Below are 24,737 nucleotides of genomic sequence, written 5' to 3' on the forward strand. Positions count from 1 at the left end.
ATTAAATTAATTTCTGTACTCATGACAGACACTTGATACTCCGTACTGAGAGGACAGATAACATTGTCAGGACACACCAAAGGACAGTGGTTGGGGTCCCAGGGCAGCCTCTTGTGAATTCTCCCTCCGATAAGGCCCACCTCACTGTCAGGGCTACGCACGATCTCACAGCCCCCAGACCTCCCCGCACAGGTTGCTATTAACCACACAATGCTGGGCCTCCCCCTGTAATCTTCAGCTCACTCAGAAGCCGGACAACAAACGATATGCATGCTACACGAAGTTCCTAAATGCAAACACATTGAAGGCTCCATTTTGTCTCTGAAGGATAAACGCTAAGGAGAAACAAGCAGGCTAACATTCTCATTCAGGCTCCTTGGTCAGTTCCCTGATTAAAGCTGCAGCCTGCGGTGCGAACACGCCCCTTTGGCAGCGTCCACCTATTCTCTGCGATAAGCTGCCCTGCACACGGGGAGCACACACGTATTTCAACAAGGTCCATCTAGACCAGGGATGGGCAAACTTTTTGACTCGAGGGCCACAATGGGTTCTTAAACTGGACCGGAGGGCCAGAACAAAAGCATGGATGGAGTGTTTGTGTGAACTAATATAAATTCAAAGTAAACATCATTACATAAAAGGGTACGGTCTTTTTTTTTTTTTTAGTTTTATTCATTTCAAATGGGTCGGATCCGGCCCGCGGGCCGTAGTTTGCCCACGGCTGATCTAGACGCTCCCTATAATCTCGGAGTGGGTCCACATGGGCTGAGCTGGGTTTCCCGGAGAAGAACTCGATGGGCACACACACTGGATCTGACAGCAGGTGGCAACATGGCACAGAGACTCAAGGGCTCTCTCTCAACATTCTCTTTCCCTGAGATTTGTTAGGTTTGGGGAAATCTTTAAGAAGCAAAATTAACTGGGCTTTTGAGGAACAAAGCAAAGCCCTGAGCCTCTGAGGGAGTCATACCCCGGGCTCTCCAATTCCTGCCACATGAATCTTGGTCTGAAAAGGAGACAACTGTTAATGTGGGTTCCTCCAGCCACAGAGCCATGAACTCAGACTCTTTCAGAGAGAGCCCCCTCCCCGCGTCCCTGCAGGGGTAAGGCCAGGCTCTGCAAGGCAGAAGCTTCCTGCCTGCCCTGGCTGAGAGCAGCAGGAGGGCCGGGGGGAGTTGGGCTCGTACGTCCTGAGGTGCCTCCCCACTGGTCCCTGCCTCCACCCACACCAGAGCAGTGTCTTTCCACTCAGTTTCCCTCACTGTCTGATCGTCCCATCACAGGTCTGCCCTCTGCCACCTCATGTCTGACTGCCTTCTCCTGGCCCCGGAGTGGCCTTCCCAGTTAGAAAACGGGCTGTGGCTTCTTTCCCACAGGAACTTTGCCCGCGCTCTTCCCCTCTGCCCAGAGGGCCTTTTCCTTCCGTGCTCTCAGGCAATCCCACCTCCTCTGCAGTCATTTCTCAGGTCTCCCTATCAGACACTCAACACCCGCCGTCTGCTGTGACCTGCAATGGTGACACGCTGGAGCCTGCATAGCACCTGGGGGCTAAGGAGCTGCTCTGTCTTTGCAGCTGCACCCCAAGCTCCTCAGCCCCAGATCAGGCCCATTGCGACAGCCACCGCCAAGTGCACCTCCACCCCTGCCATGGAGGGCAGGGTCTGAGACCTCCTCAGGACACCCTCCTTCCCTGCAGTACCTTGACCTCAGTCCTGCCAGAAGAACATGCCTAACACTAACCCTGGTCCACAGAGACTCATTTTAATATTTAAATAGTGGTGTTTAATCCTCTTGGAATTCTCACACAAGGACAATCATTCAAAAAATGAATTCAATGCAGCAGAAAGTATTTTCTACTCATGTTGATGACCTATTTCAAGAAATGTAATATACAAAAGAATCCAACCAATGCAGGAGATCTCTTGATTCACCTTCAGTCTTAGAACTCACCATAGATGGATGGACATGCTGATAGGGCCCAGACACAGTGACACCCAGCGAGCAAGTCTGGGTGTTCTCCACCAAGAGGACACAGGGCTGCTGCAGAGCTGAGGCTCAGAAGCCATAAGAGGAACCTAAAATTCTGCACCAAAAAGCAAGGGTGTGTCTAAGGAATGCTGGGGACACTCCCAAGGAGAGCACCAGCGTACCAGGGCACTCCCATGCCAACTGGGACCATTCCAACACCCAAATAAATAATGCTAATAACAATTCATTGTATAAATAAGAATTCAAAGCCCATGTTGCTGTAATAAATGAACAAATAAATAAGTGAGGGCAGAGAGAAAGCTACTCCTGCAGAAACATGACAGCTAACAAACACAAAGGCAGCGCTGGCCCTAGAAATGTCAATGCTGTTAACACGCTGCAAATCCACAAGAAATGGGATCGTTAATCTCAAAGCTCTTCCCATGAATTACTTATCAAGTACAAAGGGTAAGACTATAGTTTACAATAGAGAGACTTGGCCGACACCACCTGACTCAATGATCAAAGTGCCAACACCGGACAAACCACCGGTAGGACTCAGTGAGGAGGACACAATATCCTTCTGTATATCCCTACTAAAAACACTCGCCTGACACCCATCATGAGGAAACGGGAGACAAAGCAAATTAAAGGGCATTCGACAAAATATTTAGCTAAGTCTCCTCTTTAACCCTTTTCGGTCCAACGTGGAGGCTGACTCGACAGACCAGGCGCTAGGAGCAGGTCCAACGTCGAGCTGAAGTCTAGTGAGACAGATAACTTCAACATTCAATCCCGTCAATTAATTTGGACCAGACTGTTTGAATTCCAAAAATAAAATTGGACCGCAAAGGGTTAAAAATGTCTGAAGAGCCCAGCCGGTGTAGCTCCGTGATTGAGAGTTGACCTGTGAACCAGGAGGCCAAGGTTTGATTCCTAGTCAGGGCACATGCCAGGGTTGCGGGCTCAATCCCCAGTAGGGGGCGTGCAGGAGGCTGCAGGTACTCATCCTTCACATCAACCTTAGCAATTTCATTTATAGACTAGAGCAGTGATGGCGAACCTATGACACGCATGTCAGAGGTGACACGCGAACTCATTTTTTTGGTTGATTTTTCTTTGTTAAATGGCATTTAAATATATAAAATCAGTATCAAAAATATAAGTCTTTGTTTTACTATGGTTGCAAATATCAAAAAATTTCTATATGGGACACGGCACCAGAGTTAAGTTAGGGTTTTTCAAAATGCTGACACGCCGAGCTCAAAAGGTTCGCCATCACTGGGCTAGAGACTGAGGTTCAGAAAAATGAAATAGCTGTTCAGAGTCCCAAGGGCAATGAATTATAGACAACCATCCGAACCTGGGCCAGAGTCAGGTACGAATGCACTCTCTCAGTCCTGGGGAGGGAGCGCTTCAACCTCAATCTCCGTGAACAGGAATTTCCAAATGGCCACACAATCAGGATTCAAGAGAGAGCCCATGAAGAAAGTGAAGGAGGACTGAGAGCGGTAAACCCAGACAAGCATGGTCGCCAGGACTGTGGAAACCAACAGCAAGAAAGAAGCCACCCTGAGCTCTTTGTGAAAGGCTTCCTGTGCCCGCCATGCACTCGTTACAGCCACGAAGAACCATCATGAACTAACGTCACTTCAAAGATAAGCAACGAAGAGCAGACTAAACACCCCCCTTAAGTCGCAGGCTCTTTCACTTTTCAAAAAACCCAATTTAATAAAATCTAAAGGTAAGTTATTTGATTGTAAGTAACGCGATATGGAAACTGACGGAAGAGAACTCTGTGCCGAAGCACCATCACCTCACAAGTCCAGCACAGAGAGCCACCTGGGGAGGCTGGAAAGCAGCTGCAGTCTGTGCTGGCCTGAGTGGGGGTGCCTCTCCCTCACCGCCCCAGGGCCACTCCCTGACTGCACTTTCAGGAACAGTGCTGCAGACTGGCTCCTGTCCTGTCCAGAGTCAACTACTTGGGCCAGGAGACCACTAATGCAAAGAGTAATGTAATTAACTACATCGATGCCAGCCTAGGTCAGAGAAGAATGAAGGCAGTGGTTCTCAACCTTCTGGCCCTTTAAGTACAGTTCCTCATGTTGTGACCCAACCATAAAATTATTTTCATTGCTACTTCATAACTGTAATGTTGCTAAACTTATGAATCGTAATATAAACATCTGATATGCAGGATGGTCTTAGGCGACCCCTGTGAAAGGGTCTTTCGACCGCCAAAGGGGTTGTGACCCACAGGTTGAGAACCGCTGAATTAAGGAAATAAAACGGACTCCCAAGTAAACCTCTCTAGGAAACCTTATAAATATGATACTTACTGTACTTCTGTACTAACAGGATGTAAAAAAGCTCATTGTGAATGTACAAGAACACGGAAATTAATTATATGAACTAATACTTACCAATTATTTAGTTAGTTATGAACCTGAAATGCATAAATAATACCCTGCACAGGTACAGTACATAAGCTGATCCTCCCAAATGCTAAGACCCTGTCAGAGCCTCACTGGAGTTGCCAGTTCAGACCTGGGCTCACGGCCTAGCCCAGGGCATTAACGCCACAGCTGACAGAAGAGAAGGACCAGCAGGGACAGAAATTAAAGTCAGAAGAAATGTGCACACACAACACTTAACAGAACTGTTTCTTTTTGTATTGCTGAAATAAACACAATTAAGAATATGCTCTCTTAAAAATAGCTCCTACCACACACACTGCACACACACAACCCTCGCCATTAGAAAATACTATTCCAGTTCAGAGAGACACAAACAAGGCATTTATCCTCGGAGAGTTGAAAGTAGCCAACGTGCTACTGGAGAAACTATTGGGAAAAATCCTCGTGGAGATTGCAAACAGGTTGGTTAGTTAACTTACTACTTAGCACATTGCGTACCGCATAGAAATCTCTAAGACATACGCCAGGGACCGCACGTTTTGGGGCAAACTGCACGTTATTTAAATCATCATAATGCACTTTAGGTGTTGTTTTTCAATAATTATAACATTTTTATTTACAAAAACAATTAAAAATTAAAGTTCCTAGTACTTTGTTAACGTATGGTACTGCATAAAACATTTTCCTCTATGAAGAGGGACCAAACAAAATTTACGTAAGTATCTAGATTCGCTCCTTTTTCCATGGGCGTGAAAAACGAGAACACTCGTGAGCGGTCCTTAACAGATGGCGCGCGAAACACGAGAAAACTCCTGGGGGGTACGAAATGTGTTAAGAATTAAAAAGAACTAAAAAGCTACTCCAATGTTTGGCAGATAGTTATTTTCATGTAAAATTCCTCTGTTGTTTTTCTGTGTATTGTAAAATTATATAGCACAGTTTTAGAACAGCGGTTCTCAACCTGTGGGTCGCGATCCCTTTGGCAGTAGAACGACCCTTTCACTGGGGTCACCTAAGACCATCCTGCATATTAGATATTTACATTACGGTTCATAACAGTAGCAACATTACAGTTATGAAGTAGCAACGAAAATAATTTTATGGTTGGGTCACAACATGAGGAACTCTATTTAAAGGGCCAGAGAGTTGAGGACCACTGTTTTAGACTATAGCATGATATGAAAAATATTTTTTTACACTGTAGAAAAGAGAGCAAAAATTTAACTAGCTCAATTCTTTGAAAGGAAAGGTGTTGATTCATTTGCAAGCTGCTCTTTGACACGGAGCTAGCTGAGCCCCCAGCTCAGCTGCCAGCCCACCAGGACCCGAATGCACTTGGCTTCCCTTCTTACAGCCACAGCCTGACCATGGAGGCCACTGGAAAGCTCTATTCCCGACCTTGGCCCATGACGCCTGTTTATAACTCAAGGGGAAAATGAGACACTGACCAAGTGTGCTTAAGACAAAGACAAAAGCAAAGGGCCACAGACACTGGAAACTGATTAACTTTTGAGTTCTCATCTAAAAATAACAAAGGCATATAATAGTAAAATAATTTGATGGAATATAGGCCATCTGCTCATCATTTTGAATCACCATGAATGGAGGTGAGAAAAACAGATTCAAGTAAAACAAAATGATGGGTCCTATTAATATGGAATTTCTAATTCATATTATTCTATCAAAAGTCTTAGTCTACAAGCCCAGAAATAAAAGCAATTAACACTGCACTGAGTAAATAGCTCACAAGATGTTCCCAAATGGGCACAGCACAGGACATAACGCCACAGGTGCCCCTTCACGGTCCTCTATGCACTGTCCTCCCCGTAGGGCCAGCAGGGTACAGGCTGTGGTCTGTTAAGGCATCACCACTGGCCGGCTTCCCCTTTCTTCCTCAGTTTATAGACAAACCACACACACCAGTACTGTGACAGGACAACAATTGTACGGACTACCCAGAATGTGCTGCGGAATCCTGTCAGTACAGGAAGGCTAAGCCCCCCTCTATAAAAAAGCAGGTATCTACACATGGCTTCTTGAAAGGACAACCTGTGCCATGGACATCTGTCTGCCTCTGTTCAAGAACTAAATTGTCCAACCCGGGCTGGAAAAGAGCAATGACTGCCTTAGCCTCAGGGAGAGTGATCACAGGGAGACAGACAAAAGCGTGCTTGCCTCTGACCTGCAACCCAGGTACTTGCCCTTGACTGTGAATGGAGCCCGTGACCCTCAGGTGTGCAGGCCGCAGCTCCAATCCCTGAGCAACACCGGCCAGGGCCACCGTGGTTGCACTTTAGAACTCTGCTCATCCTGTTGCCCCTGAATCTAAAGCTACACACGAGTCACTTGCTTTGTGGTAAAGGAAATTTTGTGTTTAATTCTGTGTTCATAATTCTACCACAAATTATCCTCAAAAAGAATCTAAAACTGAGAAAGGTCTAAGGGAAGGACAGAGACAACTGAACACCATGGTCAGCACGGACACTGCAGCTCTCACACCAGCTTCCCGAAAGAAGGGCTGGTCCACGTGACTGTACAGAAGCAACCTCCCTCCCTCTGCTCACACACCTGCTCTGGGAATGAGGGCATTCTAAGTGAAGGATGCAGAGATTCAAGAGGCACAGTGACCTCGTCAACTTACCCCACCTGACAACTTAATCACCCTGACTTTGGAGCTGACATGCGGCCCATCTCCGCCACCGCTGTTTGCCCGGTGCATGACAGTCCTTTTGGCGCCAGGCTTGGAGTCAGGGGGCCGGCCCTGGAGGGCTGTCACTCGGGCGGTCTGTGCTGGGGGCGGCTCGTCCCCATCCTCGGGCTGTGTCTGCAAGACTCTGTGTCTCAAGTGCTTCAGTGGTTTGACCGGCTGTCCCGAATACTGCATGTTAGCACCAGGTGGCACAAAGTTTGACGTCTTCGGCTGAAGACTTGAAAGAGCAACATCTTGGTTTTTCACGAGGAGTCTGTTTTTCACATTCTGTCGGCCCTGGGCACCAGGGAAGGGTAGCAAGGGGTTTCCATTGGTGGGCAACGGCAACGCCGGTGGCTCTTCCCGCTCCGCAGGGGCCCCAGTGCTGCAGAGTTGCTGCTGCTGCTGCTGCTGCTGCTGCTGCGCCAGCCTCTCCAGTAGCTCCTTCTTCCTGGCTCCAGCCTGCTGCTGCCGGCGCATCTCCTTCTGCTTCAGGATCTCCTCCCGCAGGCGCTTCTGCTCTTCTATCTTTAAGCGGTACAGCCTCGTTTCTTCATCTTCATCGGGAAACTGGAACAGAGAACACACACGGCTTACTTGGCAGCACCAGACAAGGCGACCATTCCAGTGTATTTCTACAAACTTAGAAAATGCAAAAGTATAAAACCCTTTCATTCAAAATTTGAAAGACACTAAGTATCACGCCTTCCTCTGCAGAGGGGAAAATTATGCAATAGCTAACTTAGAAAATCTTATCAGAATATTAAAAATGAAAGAATGTACATTCCATTCATTTATAAGGCTGAAACCAATTAAACCATTCATTTAAGATATCAAAATATGTTTTGAATGGAAATAGCCACAATAGGGGCCGCACTGTCACACAGGTTTTATCTGGCTCTTCTCTGACGAGCCAACAAAAGGTGGGTGTAAATGACCTGAAAGGGCCTGATTAGAACTATTGATTTTTCGTACAGAATTTCAGCCTGATCTCAAACTCATTTGTCACAGAATAATTGGTGGTAATGAACAGCACAAGTCAATCTCTCTGACCTTGAACTCATGCACTCTCCTCAGAATCAAAATGCTGTCAACGGCAATATTGGAATATTAATGCTATCTAAGGAAAGCTCTAATATGCCAGCCCCAAACCATTATGAGAGTCTACCAAAAAAAATCTCAGGAAAGTCTGGTAACTTTCACCAAAACCATGCAATAAGGAAAGTTTATTAAAAGTTAGGCACTTAGCCCTAGCCTGTTTAGCTCAGTGGACAGAGCACTGACTCACGGACTGAAGGGTCCCGGGTTCGATTCCGGTCAAGGACACATACCTCAGTTGCAGACTCAATCCCCTCTCCAATTGGGGCGTGTCCAGGAGGCAACCAATCAAAGTGTCTCTCTCACATGGATGTTTTTCCTTCTTTCCCCCCTCTCTTCCCATCCACTCTCTCTAAAAATCAATGGAAAAATATCCCCAGGTGAGGATCAAAAAAAAAAGTTAGGCATTTGTTAAAAATGGCATTTATTTTCTTTAAAAGCATCACAGATACACTCCATCCACAGATCCTTCACAAAAGATTGTAATAGGAATTAATCTATCTAGAGGTCAGCTAGTAACAAACAAACCTTAAAAATTAGGAGTTAAAACCAAAATATAACTGCAGACCCTACTGGTGCCCCCAGAGCCCATGCACTTGACCTACAGGACAGAGTTGGGCCCTCATCAGGGTTTGCTTGTCATTTCAGAAGCAATTCTGACCAAGTCAGCTATCTAACTGAAAGTTTAGGGCAGATGTGAAACAGCAAATCTGAAGTCAGAGGCCACACAGGCAGGCATAACAAGTGAACAGCACTGAAAAAGTGAGGGCCAGGCCACTCATGGAGGAGCAGACAGCTGGGGAGTACTGACAGGTCCAGGGCTCACTGCCTCAAACGCAGTAACAGTCACTGAGATGTGTCCCTAAGCAACCAAGAAAGAGTTAAAGTACCAGTATGTTCAAGAACATAGCTGGGAATACTTCTAAATAGGTTTGTCCTTTATCGTATCATTATCGATTAAGTGAATGTAAGAAAATAAACTACAAAACAAATAGAAGACATTTTAAGATGTAAGAAATTTTACTTCTGGTCCATTCTGTGTGCACAGAAAGCTGAAAGCAAACAAACGAAGACACTGCGTACGCATGGTCACCTGCAAGTTCCTTTTCACGCACAAGCACCTGGTGGTTCGACAGAAACTGACACTGCGGAACCCACTGAATCGCCAGTAAAGAACAGACAGCCATGTGCAGCAATGCTATGCCTAAAGGCCACTTTTGTCCTTTTATTTAGATTCTGTTGTTATAAAAGTGCATGTAACTTAATTTTTCTGAACCAGTCTGTGATGAGTGAAGAGCTGGCTATGTAAATTAAAAGCAGGATAAAATTTTTAGCAAAGATTTTTTATAAACTGCCCCAATCCAGTCTGTAAATCTAATTTTTTCATATATTTGATTTTAAAACCAAGTCACCCTTCTTAAGAGCTTATTAAATGTCAACTCAATATTTTGACTTTATATTGACACGTCTGATTAGTAACACATTACAACTGCTTACAATTTATTAGCAGAAAATCTGACTTCCCTCCAAATTTAACTATTAGTGTTGACTGGTTTTTATATAATTAAGAAAACATGACTTGCTTACATTTTTATCAAAGAGCACTCTTCATGACATTCTTTTATATTAAGTTAACACATGACACTAATTTATAATATTCTACATAAATTTTATCAATACCATATCTCAGGCACATGCACTCAATGGCTAAAGAAATCGAGGCTGGTGAGAAGTGAAGTGTGAAGTGACTTGCTCAGGGACATGGTGTTGGCCCTGGTGGGTCATTCCAACGGCGTGCTTCTCACCTATGCTCCACTAGACACCTCGTCCTAGTTAGAACCCAGGACTTACAGACACTGCCCACGGCATGTATACGTACTTCTGGCAACAGCCTAGGATTAAATCTCGACTGCACGGAAGCATGAGACAAGCACAGCCATTTCTTTTCCAGGAGACCAGTGACAGACTTAACCAATACTTAACAAGAGCTAATTAAAAAGCTCAGGACCAAATCTGTACTAACACCACTACACAAAAAAATAATCAAGTGGCCACAACTCAATCAAGGTGCAAATAAGATCTCAATTGGAAACCATGTTACATACCGACTTGCATTTACTCTTTATTTTTACATTTATACCTACTGGAAATCAGCAATAATGGCACAGGTCGAAATAAACCACCCCCCAATCAAAAAAATCTACTTAAAGGTTAAAAAAGTGGTCCTATCTTCTAGCCGTGCACAGTGTAAAACGGTCCACACTGAACCAGCTAAGTAATTACACAGCTCACGGGCCAAATCTAGCCTAGCATTACTCTGTCATCAGGCTTTACTGGAACACAGCCACCTCTGATGATGCTAGAACTGTCTATGATCGCTTTTGTGCTAACAATGCAGAATTGAATATTATGAGAAACAGTTTGGACTATCAAGTCTGACATTTTTATTATCTCAACGCTTTAAGGACTTGTCAACCCCCAACATATACAGACTCTATAGCATACAATTTTAACTGTGCAAGTGCATAAATACCATCTAATATCAAAACCAGTGAGAATGAGGGTGTATGTTATATGAACATGACCGTGAGGTTAAAAGAAGGACCTAGTTGAGAAAAAGTGGTAAGATTTGGTGATAACTCGCCAGATCAGAGTGAACTCAGGGGTATAAATGGATTATAAGGCTTCCTGTTATTTTTTAATAGCAAAGAGTCCTACCTCTGGTTCTGTTTTTGCTTCTTCCTTAGGTTGACCCTCAGGGCTAATGGGCTTGGCCTTCAAGTCCGTCTTCCCCTGTGTGTTCCTAGGCCCAGGTCTCAAGGGCGGTGACATGCTGTCCATCGGCTTTCCATGAGCGCCAGGCGTGGATGCACCACGACTGTTACTCAGTTCCATGACGTGCGAGGGCGCTATTGGTAACTCACGCAAGTTACTGTTTCTGGCAGCAGTTGGCTGCAGCTGCTGCATTGGCCGTTTGGTTACATTCTGAGACGTCGTATTCTATCACAAGAAGACATAAATTCAAATTACAACAAGAAACTCGGGAGGACCACAGAAAGGCACACTAGATTATTAGATAAAAATAGTTAGAAATCATTCTAATTAGTGACTTCTCTTTCAGGGGCAGATACTTCTCCCATCCATACTTTTTCCAAAATGAATGTTCCCTGCTTAGTGCAGAAGCACACCCTGCTGGGAAGGACTGGGACCCCTAAGGGGGTCACACTGCTAACAGACAGACAGGCTCTGAACTGTGGACTCACAGCAGGGCACTGCAGGTGGGGCTTGAGTCTGGGGACAGAGGCAACAAAAGACTCCAGCTGCACAAGGAGTTGGCAGCACCATTTTTACTGGGTCCCCTAAGTTTACAGTGGACCAAGCAAAGATTCAAGCATTAAGTCAGTGCCCTCCCTGGAGGAGAAAGATACCTGTGAGTTTTCTCCAAGAGGAAACACTTGGTTTGTCCATCCTTGGGATTCTTAACAGAATCCCAACACCTGGGGGCGGCGGGGGGGGGGGGGGGGGTACAGACGTGAGATGGCTGAGGGGACTCAGTTCTCAGATCGCTCGCTGGCATCAATATGTAAGGACACAAGGCCAGGCAGGTGGTTTGCCACTGCTCTAACAAAGTAAAACCCTAGTTACGAACCACCATCTTCCCAGATCAGGAAGCCCTTTCTTATTTCTAATACCATTTTAGTCTCATTGTTACTTTAAGAAACAGGTATGAGAAATTTTGAGACTAAAAGTAGCTAAATGACATGCTTGAAGCTTGAGGTACCAAGTGATAGTATAAAAGGAAAAGCCAACTGTCACCTTAGAGCCTAGAACTCTAACCTAATTAGATTCTTTATAAAAAGGTGTTATTTAATATAAAACAGGCGATAACAGTGACTACTGTTTTTTATTTTTAAAGCAGTATACTCCCTAGTTTCTTTCCATGCATGACCAACCACACATTTGCTGATGGTCCCCGAGAGTATATCCTCACAAATAAAAGCACAATTAAATACAGGCTCCACGAAGGCAGGAAACCTGCCTATTGCTCACTGCTGTGTTGTCATGAACGAGAGGAGTGCCTACCAAGAGGACAATCAATACAAGAGGACAATCAATACATCCTTCCTGAATTCACTCACTTATTTACTCAGAGCCCAAGGAGATCATCTGTGCGTCAAAAAGTAAGCCACTGGCAAAGGGTGACTGTCACCCGAAACTATGTTCTGAAGTGATGTGTCTGTGAATTACTAATATCATCGCTACAGCCCCAACCGGTTTGGCTCAGTGGATAGAGCGTCGGCCTGGGGACTGAAGGGTCCCAGGTTCGATTCCGGTCAAGGGCATGTACCTTGGTTGCGGGCACATCCCCAGTAGGAGGAGTGCAGGAGGCAGCTTATCCATGTTTCTCTCTTATCGATGTTTCTAACTCTCTATCCCTCTCCCTTCCTCTCTGTAAAAAATCAATAAAATATATATTTTTCAAAATATCATCGCTACAGGAACATGCAGATACACAAGATTAAGAAACTGAAGTAAACAACATGAGGAGTCTTTCAGGCACAAGAGAGACACTATTCATTTCTGTAGTCAAGAAGACCAGTTTCCTAAGCGGTTTTTAAACATGCGTTCACTGCGGGAAAACGCATGATGTGCTTCGTTAATTCAATCAGAACTAGAAACTACTCTGGCTCAGGAATTCTGCCCCTGATGTTGTGACTTGAAAGGCATCGCTGGCAAAAGGCAGAAGACAGGCGGACACTCACATGCCTCAGCCCCTGGCGCTGGGGGCACTGCATCCGACTGCTGTTCTGCTGAGGCTGAGCCGTCTGCATGTGAGGCCTGAACTGGGGCTGCGACATGGGCATCAGAGGTGGCGGGGGAACAGACAGGTGGTGGTGGTGCTGGTGCTGCTGCGGCTGGTGAGGAGGCTGGTGCTGCGGCTGGGGGGGCGGCGGGTGCTGCGGAGGTGGCTGCAGCGGGGGCTGCTGCTGAGGCTGCGGTGGAGGCTGGTGGGGAGGGGGCAACGGGGGGTGCAGGGGCCCCTGCCATGCCAAAAGAAAGAGAAACAACAGTTTATAATGCATATACTAGCTATGTTCCAATTCAGCTCTTCTCTTAGAAACCCCAACACCAAAAAGAAACTTGAAACGGTACAAATTTCATTTCAGATTTGTTGATGGAGGTGATGTTATATTTACTCTAAGTCCTTTTAATCTCAAAATTCCAAGGATTTGTCCTAAGGAGATTGCTAAGGATACAAACATAACCTCTAGGATCTTCCCCGCAGCACTGCCTCTAAGAACGTGTGCACCCCAGCGACGCCGTCAGTGCAGCCTCTGAGCGGGTCTGGTGTGCAGTGACAGTAACTCCCCGCTGTGAGAGGAACCAGACCACAGCCTCCCTGCAGAAAGCATGCCAAAGACGGTGCTCTGAAGCGCCTGAGAAGCATGAGCACCCAGTGTCAGTGGCGACTGTTTCAGATGTCGGGCTTACTTTCCTCTTTAAATACTTATCTCTACTCGAATACTTCTACAGTGAAGATGTAGTCACTGTATTTTTTTTTAATAAAAAGAAAAACAGGGAGGTAGAAGAGGGTAAAGGTATAAATGGCAATAGAAGGAGACTTGACTTGGGGTGGTAAACATGCACATACAAAAAAGAAAAACAAAAAGACATTCTATCCTACTCTAACACCCTAAATAATCACCATTTTCCTCTTTTCAGTATAAACGCATACCCTCTGTGCTCCTAAGCTGCTTCCGGCACGCCACCATCATGTATTTAATCCTTTGCTTCAAGCACAAACAGAAAAGTGCTGGGAAGGAGGAGCTCACACATCCAGGCCGCCCATGAGAGAGCTCACCAGCAGAGGGCACTCAAACTCATCCAACAAGGAGGAAGGAACATCGACACTTCCCCCAGGGGAAGCTTCCACTGCGTACTGCAGTCAGATCAGCTGGCAAACAACTTTATTTCCCCTGTAAACCTTATACGACTTCCAGTGATGAGCAAAGATATTGTCAAAATACATCCTACTTATATTAGCAGTACAGCCATTAATAAAACTTTAAAATCTTAATACTGAATGTTTTCACTTCCCCAAAATTCACAATCACCTTTTCCATTTCCCCTATGACTAAGGAGATAACCAATACTGTCAAGAGATGATCTGTTGTAAACAGTTAATCGCCTTCTTCTTTAAATAACCTCCCGATCTTAGGGAGACTAGAATAAAAATATGAAACTTTGTCTTCAAACACCAGACCCAGACCTGCAGCACCCTCCTCCTCCTCCACAGGCCACCTGCCCCACAGCCCACCCGCCCAGAGTACCTGCAGGTTAGGCTGTGCGTGTGCGGGCAGAAATGGCTGTCCGGGGCCCGGCAGGAAGGGCTGTCGAGGAGGAATGAAAGGCCGAGTGGCGGCGGACCCCGGCTGGCTGAAGTGCAGCAGGCCCACGGGACCTGGAGGCTGCAGGGTGGGCCTCACAGGCCTCTCTCTAGGGAACACGGGCTGCTGTCCTTGCTGATTAAAAGCTGGTCCGGGCTGAGTGAATGGTAAGGGACTGGGCGTGGGCACAGGGTGAGCGCTGCTGAGAAGAGTGGGAGGGGGTGGCGGTGGTGGGGGGCTTCGCTGCTCCAGAAAGAGATGACTCGGGAAACGAGGTTCACCTGAAACTGAAAGGCACCAGGATGTCACCCTCTGGCTATACAGAACGTGCACTCTGTAGAAAGCTGGTGCACACAGTCTTCCTACAGACAAAATTCCAAGTGGTGGCAGGGTGCGAATGCTTGAAAAGAATCCTAGATTTCCCCTTCTCCACTGCTTCACTAGTCATTTTCTGGAACTGATTTCCTTTTGTGTATGTGAAGTTCACATTTCAGACACCAGTCCTGTCCACTGTTAGCACTGGAAATGACAGGCAGACATGCTAGGGCACAAGAACTGGATGCTTAACAAAAGCTGCTCGTGGGAGCTAAATTCAGTTTAAAACAGAAGTGTGTCCAGGCCCATCACTGTCCCTTACCTCCTAAGAAGAAGGGGTCTCGCTCCTGGGGAGGGGGTGGTGCTCTCCACTGGTCCTGCAGAGGAAGCCGTGGGGGCTGGCTAAAATTGTTGGGAACCGGTCCAGGGGTGTGCTGTGCGAATTCTGGAGGGCCCTAAAGAACAACAGGGAAAGAAGATGACAGGCAGAAAAATACCCTGTACATGGAGCCAAGTTTTCCCCTGAAAACATCAATTAACTTATCTCCCTTAACCCCCACCTCCCCCCAGTTCATAACTACATGTTAACAAAGTAAATGATTCAGCCATATGAAATAGATTAATTCCTTGTTTTCATATGTCTATAGCACCAAAAGAACATTCTTTTTAAGCTTACTGAAATCCGGGTAATTATTGACCTTCTTGTCTTTTCATCCGAAAGACACAATGCCTCATTTGGATGTTCCTGATATTTATCTTCTCAAACATGCTATTCTTTGCTACCTTTTTAACACAACCATAAGCTACAGATACGGAGCTGCTTTACTTCAAAAGAAGGCAAAATAACAGAATTTATACTACAACAAACATCAGCAATCTCTGACAAAACAGGAAAATGTGAATGTATAAGAAACCACACTACTACAAAAGAAATATTACACAGTTGGATTCCACTGGATAAAAATTTCTAAACTCTTAAAGATTAACATTGTTTAGCAGCTAAATGTTTGCTAGTAAAACTCTACAGGTAAACTAAAATTACTTTATTTTCAGCTGGTCTTTCGAAAAGTCAAAGATTTTTAAAAACAAACATTTGCTTAATAATGCCTCACATTTTTGGATGCATAGAAAGAAGGCCTCACCCTGAGGTGGGGGACAGAGGCAGACTGGAGGGAGTCAATGGGGGAAAAAGAGGTCATATGTAATACTTTCAACAATAAAGATTTTAAAAGAAAGAAAGGCCTCACAATTTCCTCTCCTCTAGAAAGAATTCATTAATTCTACACATCACCAAAATAATTTCTATTTAATAACACCTCATTCCTTGAAACTCAGCCATTATTTCTCAATTTTTAAAAAGTAATTTTTGTTGATTTCAGAGAGGAAGAGAGAAAGAGATAGAAACATCAATGATTAGAGAGAATCATTGATCAGCTGCCTCCTGCACGCTCCACCCTAGGGATTGAGCTTGCAACCTGGGCATGTGCCCTGACCTGGAATCGAACGGTGACTTCCTGGTTCATAGGTCGACATTCAACCACTGAGCAATGCTGGCCGAACATTTCTCAACTTTTTAAAACCACACTCCCTTCTCATAAACTTCTAATGCGTTTTCTGTCACTTGATTACTAATACAATTAGCTGTTCCCTCTAAAAGTGACATATTTTAAAACATTGAAAAGCTTTTGCAAACTACATTTGCCTTCCTTCTCCCTTTAAGAATGTGCTCGACCCATGGCATTGCATGAATAATACAAAATGAACACAAGTATAAACACAAACCTGTAAGACCCATGACTATATGATGTTAAAAACATTATGTTTAAGCACAAATATTACATCTTTATAAAAACAAACTAATGGCCCGGTGCACGAAATTCCTGGACATTAAAAGGGAATTAGAGAAAATATTTTAATATTGCTATTTGCCCTTTCTCTATAATATAAGTGTCAGAGATGAAAGAAATTAGTAAAATGTATATGAAAATCTCCCTCCTGTCAGAGTCTGGGGCGCACCGCGGGACCCAGAGTAAAGTCCCCACCCACCCACCCACACCTCGAAATCACGGGAGACCCAGACCTGGCTGGCCCCACCCCCGTCAAGCCCTGCTGGGTAGGGGGTGCAGCCTCAGGTCCCCTGTCAAGCCCCACCGGGCAGGATGGCGCAGCCTCAGGTCCCCCGGCCCTGGCGCGAGGGCATGAGGGCGTGATGACCATTTGCATATTAGCTCTTTAATATATAGGACACTGGGTACTTATTAAAACATATGGAATAGGAAGCCCCCAAGATTCAATTCTTATAGTCTTTGTTACTTTAAGTGAAATCATGGGAATTCTCACCTTACCAATGTTTGACGTTAGGGATTGCCACTTCTCACCTCTAGACATTAAGGACATCAACTGAGACTACCAGAGCAATAAACGTTCAGTAACTGAGAAGTGTAAAATGTACAAGTGAGAACACACAACAGATGCAATCGTATTACAAGTAAATGTACACATTTTCTCACATTAATTTGAGACTTTATTGATATAATGCTTTGACATGGATATTCTTCAATATTTAATACTTTTACTATGGTAATACTACGCTAGAAAAAAATGCTGATAGCGTGACTGTTGCACACTGTTACTTATCAAATGCGCATGAGGACTTCCAATGAGCTTGCCTCCTTTCTGCCATGGCCCATACTTTCCTCTTGTTCTAAAAAGATTTTTATTTTGCCCTGGCTGGTATGCTCAGTGGTTAGAGCATCGGCCCACGCACCGAAGCATCTCGGGTCCAATTCCTGGTCAAGGGATTCCTGGGTTACAAGTTTGATTCCCGGTCCCAGGCAGGGCCCATTCAAGAGGCAACCGATTAACGTGTCTCTCACATCAATGTGTTCCTCTCTCTCTCTCTCTTTCTCTCTCTCTCTCTCTCTTTATCTATCTATCTTCCCTTCTCCCTCCTTTCCTCCTTTCTACTCTCTCTAAAAATTAATGGGAAAAATATCCTCAGGTGAAGATTTTTAAAAATTTTCTGATTTTCTGTTTGAAGACAACAAAATAGGGACTGTGCATTTATTTTCACATGTATTTCAACAGGTAACTAGACAGAATATGTGTTTTAAAGGATTTATTTATAAAATACAGCATTAGCATCCTATCTTCAGTTTCATATATCTTTTTTCTCACATATATATATTTCAAAACTTGGTTTAAAATCATCTTCCAAACTTTCTGGTAAGAAATTAGCAACCAAGGTCCTATTTTTTTTTTATTTTTTTTTTTTATGTTTAAACCATTTCTCTTGAAGTGGCACTGAAAATAAAGTTACAAATTGCCTGCCCTGTTTTGTGGCAATGTTTGATGGGTCACCCTGCCTCCATACATGCAATGTGGCGACCAACTGGCACCCGCTCAATAAAGGCCTCTGTCACCTAAGCAGCAGATTCAAACTGTTTCCATCTATACTTGACTGTGCCTCTTCTGGGGGAGGGGACACCAGGAAAAAGTTTCAAACAGGTAAGTACAGAAGGGACAGGATAAGATTCATTAAAATAATTTACAGTGAGAAATGCAAAGCCCACAGATCACAAGCATGCTCCTAAGACATGAGCGGGACAGCACCACAGCCTGAAACAAGCTACTAATGTAAAAGGTCAAAGAAATCACTGAGATTTAAATGTTCGAAATAAGAAAGTTATTTTTCATGAGGTTTTAACTTACAGGTTAGTAAAATATTAACACCTACATGAAGACAAAAGACAAAACATTTTCAACCTTTAAAGCATAATAAATAGCTCTCCCCAAATACTTTATTGTGGTCATTTATAAATAGACTAGAGGCCCGGTGCACAAAAATTTGTGCACTCGGGGGGAAGGGGGGGTCCCTCAGCCCGGCCTGTGCCCTCTCGCAGTCTGGGACCCCTCAGGAGATAACGACCTGCTGGCTTAGGCCCGCTCCCGGGTGGCAGAGGGCAGGCCCAATCCCTAGGTGCAGCCCCTGGTCGGGCTCAGAGCAGGGCTGATTGGGGAGTTGGGGAGCCGCCCCCTGTCATGCACAGAGCAGGGCGGATTGGGAGGTTGTGATGCCACCCTCAGTCAGGCTCAGGGTAGGGCCAATTGGGGGGTTGGGGCACCGCTCCCTGTCACACTCAAGGCAGGGTTGATGGGGAGGTTGAGGCGCCACCCCTTGTCACACACAGAGCAGGGCCAATCCGGGGGTTGCGGCGCCACCCCCGTCACGCACAGAGCAGGGCCCATCAGGGGGGCTGGGGAGGTCCCCCCGTCACGCACAGAGCAGGGTCGATCAGGGGGTTGGGGAGCTCCCCGCTGTCACGCACAGAGCAGGGCCCATCAGGGGGTTGAGGAGCTCCCACCCCCCCCCCCCCGCCGTCACTCACAGAGTAGGGCCGATAGGGGAGTTGGGGCACCGCCCCGTCACACAGAGAGCAGGGCGGATCAGGGGGTTTTGGCGCCGCCCTCTATCACCCACAGAGCAGGGCCGATCAGGGGGTTGGGGCGCCGCCACTGTCACACGCAGGGCAGGGCCGATGAGGAGGTTATGGCTCTACCCCATCAGACACAGAGCTTGGTGTGTCGTGAAGGGACAGTCAATTTACATATTTGTCTATTATTAGTATCTACACTAATAAAAGAGAAACATGGTAATTGGCGTACGACCGCTACCCTTTTCATTGGCTAATCAGCGAGATATGCAAATTAACTGTCAGCCAAGATGGCGGCCGGCAGCAAGGCAGCTTGAAACTAACATGAGGCTTGGTTGCCTCAGTGACGGAGGAAACCAACATTCCCCATCTGCGGCTGCAGTCCTCTGAGCCTGCAGTTTAGGAAACTCTTTAAGAAATACCACCGGGCTTCAGCCAGCAGGATGGCAACATTGTAAGCAAAGGCCAGAAACCTAAGAGCTGGAGCCAAGCCTCAAAGCTAAAGCTGGCCCAGAATAAAAAAAAAAAAAAAAGAAACAAAGGAGCAGTTGGGAGCTTCAGTCACCCCCAGCCTGAAAACATCCCTCAGCCCCGCACCCAGGCTGGCCAGGCACCCCAGTGGGGACCCCCACCCTGATCCAGGACACCCTTCAGGGCAAACCAGCCGGCCGAAACCAGTTTGGCTCAGTGGAAGGGCGTCGGCTTGTGGACTGAAGGGTCCCAGGTTCGATTCCGGTCAAGGGCATGTACCTGGGTTGCAGGCACATCCCCAATAGGAGATGTGCAGGAGGCAGCTCATCGATGTTTCTAACTCTCTATCTCTCTCCCTTCCTCTCTGTAAAAAATCAATAAAATATATATTAAAAAAAAAAAAAAAAACCAGCCGGCCCCCACCCATGCACCAGGCCTCTACCCTATATAGGAAAAGGGTAATATGCCTCCCAGCACCGGGATCAGCGGAGCCGCGAGGACTCCCGGCACTGGGATCAGCGTGACAGGGGGCAGTGTCCAAACCCCCTGATCGCCCTGTGGCTCTGTGTGTGACAGGGGGCAGGGCCACAGACTCCCTATCCACCCTGCTCTGTTTGTGACAGGGGAAGGCGCCCCAACCCCCTGATCAGCCCTGCTCTGTGCCTGATAGGGGAGAGCTCCCCAACCCTGCCCCCCCCCCCGGGCCCTGCTCTGTGTGTGATGGGGTAGAGCCATAACCTCCCCATCGGCCCTGCCCTGAGTGTGAGAGTGGCGGTGTCCCAACCCCCTGATCGGCCCTGCTCTGTGGGTGATAGAGGGCGGTGCCCCACCCTGATTGGCCCTGCTCTGTGCGTGACAGGGTACAGAGCCCCAACCCCCCTGATGGGCCCTGCTCTGTGTGTGACGGGGGCAGCGCCCCAACCCCCCGATTGGCCCTGCTCTATGTATGACAGGGTACAGAGCCCCAACCCCCCTGATGGGCCCTGCTCTGTGAGTGACAGGGGGCAGTGCCCCAACCCCCTGATGGGCCCTGCTCTGTGCGTGACAGAGGGTGGCGCCGCAACCTCCCCATCGACCCTGCCTTGAGTGTGACAGGGGACGGTGCCCCAACCCCCCAATCGGCCCTACCCTGATCATGACTGAGGGTGGCATCACAACCTCCCAATCTCCCTGCTCTGTGCATGACAGGGGGCGGCGCCCCAACTCCCCAATCGGCCCTGCTCTGAGCCCGACCAGGGGCTGCACCTAGAGATTGGGCCTGCCCTCTGCCACCCGGGAGCGGGCCTAAGCCAGCAGGTTGTTATCTCCCGAGGGGTCCCAGACTGCGAGAGGGTACAGGCCGGGCTGACGGTCCCCCTCTCCCCCGCGAATGCACAAATTTTTGTGCACCGGGCCTCTAGTAGGTATAATAAAAGCCGATATGCTAATTCTCCAACCATTTGTTTGACCGTTTGACCAGTCACTATGATGCGCACTGACTACCAGGGGACAGAGGCTCCAACTGGTAGGTTAGCTTGTTGCTGGGGTCCAGCCAATGGGAATGGGCGAGATGGGCCGGACACACCCTAGAGCCCTCCCGCGGTCCCTTCCCAGCCAGCCAACCTCCCACAGTCCCTCCCCGGCTGGCTGGCCCCAATCGGGACTGGGCAAGACAGGCCAGACACACCCTGGAGCCCTCCCGAGGTCCCTCCCCAGCCCTGATTGTTGATCGGTGGGGTCCCTCGGCCTGGCCTGCACCCTCTCGCAATCCAGGACCCCTCGGGGATGTCGGAGAGCCGGTTTCAGCCTGATCCCCGCAGGCCAGGCTGAGGGACCCCACTGGTGCATGAATCCGTGCACCGGACCTCTAGTATAGATTATAATAGCTCTGACCAATGTGGCTCAATGGTTGGACCATACACCCCAGTAGTCTGAGCAGTGTCTGGGGTTTGATTCCCAGTCAAGGGCATGTACCTGGGTTTAGGTTCATTCCCACCAGTCAGGGCAAGTTGGGGAAGCAACAATTAATGTGTCTCTCTCACATCAAAGTTTCTCTCTATCCCCCTCCCACACTTCTACTATCTCTGAAAAGCAATGGAAAAAATATCCTCAGGTAAGAATTAACAAAAATAAATATAAAAATATAAAGCCATTATACACACAGATATCTATATCTAAATTTGCCCAAGTTATAAGAAATGGCTTTGCTCTAAGGCTGGACATCAAGAGTGGAAATTGCTGCAGGACCGTGGGTGCTAACAGAACACAAACCTGTATTTATAGTGCTTGTTGGTTTGTGGAAAAACAGCCGCCTTCCTTCCAACCAGGACATCGGTGGCTCAGCTGTCTGTGCTGAGTCTTCCTCCCCACACCAGCCAGGCAGAATTTCCCAGTCAGCCTGCAAGGACTGTGCTGTGTGGCCAAGTTTTGGCAAATGGAATGTGATCAGAAGTAATGGCCAGTTCCACACAAACCTGCCTGCCTGATCCCCACTTTTCCCCTCCTGCCAGAATGAGCCTGAGGGTCAGAGGAAAGAGTCCAGAGGATGAGAACTGAATGAAGCCACTTCCCAGTGCCAAGCCCCTGAGGGTCTGGGAGTGCCGGCCAGTGCTCTCTGGCTGATCTCCCCATGCTGGACACCTGGGGCTGCTTCCTAAGACTGTCCCTTCAAACGGTCTTCTACCCCTGGGCAGAAAACGCAAAGGTTCCACCCCTTCCTGCCCTGCTCCCCCAACGCCCTTACCAATCTTGGGCACCCAGACCCCACCTGGGCTCTGCCGCCATCACCTCAGGCTGTGTGAGTGGGTCAGTCAACCCCAATAGCCTGTGGGGCAGACACTCCATTCACAAAAACCTCCTGAGCAGTTACACACCTCACACTCAGCACAAGGTTAGGAAGCGGAGGGGCCTGGACTCCCCTGGACACCTACCTCCAGAACCTCTACGCTCTCTATTGTTTGTCACCAACAGCAAATGGCTGAAATGCATCTTCATATCCCTTTATCTGTGCCAATGTTTGATAATCCCAGATGTATCCTTGTACAGAAATCCAATGGCTAACTGAAATGGACAGAAGGCATTAGCAGTTCTTACCTGATCAGCCTATGAGGGACTGCTGAAAGGGTGGGACCAGAGATGCTACCTACAGCCTAAAAGAAGCAGCTGACTCGAGTTGAGTAAACAAGGAAAATTCTGGCTCTGGAAGCTGGTTCAACAGAACAAGAATGGAGAAAAAGGGATTTTTGTGGGCATAACCTTGAACCTGTGACAAGGTGTGGTCCCCTGGGCCAGCCAGGTAGAGGACAATAGGGGCCAGGCTCCAGAGAAACTAGCACAGGCCGAGCTGTACAGAGGAGAGAGTCGACCCTGGAGAGACGGACTTAGTGATCAGTGCAGTCAGACCCACCAGGAAGAAGTCCATAAGGGCCAGAAGGTGATGGGTTAGAAAAAAGGTCAGTTGACACAAGATACTACTCAGAAGGCAAGTCCATGACCACAGAGGGCAGCTCCTCTGGAGAGGACAGGAGGCCTTTCCTAGCCACCTGGAGTGTCAGTGGACAACAGAACTGGAGAACCTGAACACTGAAATGAACACGCAATGTTAAACTTAAGTCCTGAAAGCACTCACAGGCTGCTCTCAGCACTGCCTTTTGAGGACAGAAGAAACATTTCACAAAGGGGAGGTAGTCCTGTCCTCATAGCTCGGTTTCATTTTGGACACAGGCGTCCTTTTTCTTCACAACTTACATTTGACCTCATGGAAAAGACTGCTCATTGCGTACCTACTGCTCATCCTCACTGCTTCCTCGGTGACAGGACGACACTGTGCCCAGCTAAAAACTCCAAATTCCAAGCTGTAGCAAAGGTGGCCCTGTGACTGAGTTGGGCCAACAAGACAGATGGAACAAGACCGCCTTACAGGCAGCACCCTCTGCCCCACCCACCTCCTCTTTCGCCTGGAATGTGGTAATAAATAAATAAATAAATAAATAAATATGCGCATGTGTGCATATATGTGTGTGTATATATATACACACATATTTATATGGGCAGGTCCCTGATACCATCACAGAATAGCCATACCAACTCAGAACTTTCTCATTTTTATGTAAAAACTAAGAAGCTTGGTGTTTAAAGTCACTGATAAATGAGGTTTCTGTGACACAAGAACAACAGTGTCTTCCATAAATATAGTGGTGGCAAAACGAAAAGTGTATCTTCCATAAATGCCACAGCAAGAAAGAGGCAGAACAAGTAACTCTTCCTTAAAGAAGGAAGAAACTCGGGTTCATAGGATTACAAGTAAATTATCCAAAGTTACACTATCACTAAATAACTCAAGACACGAACCACATTTCAGCCTCTGGATATACTAGTATAAACCGCTCTTTCTCCCGTGGCCGCTGCTTCTGCCGGGACCAATCTGTCTTTACATAACACCAAAGACACCTGGATGCCAAAGTGTGACACTCTGCCAGCGAGATCCTCTTGATGTGATCATTCACTATGTAACCTTCTATCATTTCATGGGCATCAAGGATAATAAATTACAAATGCAGATTTTAAGGCTGTTATTGCTTTGTAAATACCTCACTTAACATAACTTTTAGTACTAATGTGATTCTACCTTTTCAAAGAAAAGGCTGCCTTAATCCTTTCCAATAATTTCTGTTTTGCTTTTCTTTATATTCCTTTAAAAATCCAAGGTAAGAAATTATCGTTCCCTTTCATGTAATTCTTATACAAATTGTACTCTCACTTTTTTGCATCTCTTGCTAATTACATGATGCTATCTACACTAATCCTATTCAGGAAGAACTGATAACTTCCCTTCAAAAAAAGGATGGAAACTTTGCATAAATTGCTTAGCACAAAGTTAATCATATAATGCGGAGAATAAAGAGGCTCCAACAGCTATTATATGACTTATCAGCTTCCCTAAAAGGGTCAGTTGGTCTATTTTAATAAGACTAATTAA

General features: G+C 46.7%; 1 protein-coding gene across 5 annotated transcripts in view; it reads right to left on the reverse strand.

Moving 5' to 3' along the window:
- The window catches only part of RBM33 (RNA binding motif protein 33), a 116,282-nt gene that overhangs the window by 21,388 nt on the left and 70,157 nt on the right, over positions 1-24,737 (reverse strand). For all 5 annotated transcript variants that reach the window (XR_004975241.1, XR_004975240.1, XR_004975242.1 and 2 more), the window contains exons 10-14: positions 15,199-15,331; positions 14,505-14,848; positions 12,936-13,214; positions 10,891-11,172; positions 7,027-7,644 (exon numbers count right to left, since the gene is read on the reverse strand). Coding sequence is in view for 2 of the 5 variants with exons in the window: in XM_036356174.1 (XP_036212067.1) it covers positions 7,027-7,644; positions 10,891-11,172; positions 12,936-13,214; positions 14,505-14,848; positions 15,199-15,331 (1,656 nt within the window). In the remaining 3 variants the exon portion in view is untranslated. The remainder of the gene's footprint in view (positions 1-7,026; positions 7,645-10,890; positions 11,173-12,935; positions 13,215-14,504; positions 14,849-15,198; positions 15,332-24,737) is intronic.

This window comes from Myotis myotis, unplaced genomic scaffold (genome assembly GCF_014108235.1).
Source record: "Myotis myotis isolate mMyoMyo1 unplaced genomic scaffold, mMyoMyo1.p scaffold_m19_p_25, whole genome shotgun sequence".
In the NCBI taxonomy this organism is placed as follows: Eukaryota; Metazoa; Chordata; class Mammalia; order Chiroptera; family Vespertilionidae; genus Myotis; species Myotis myotis.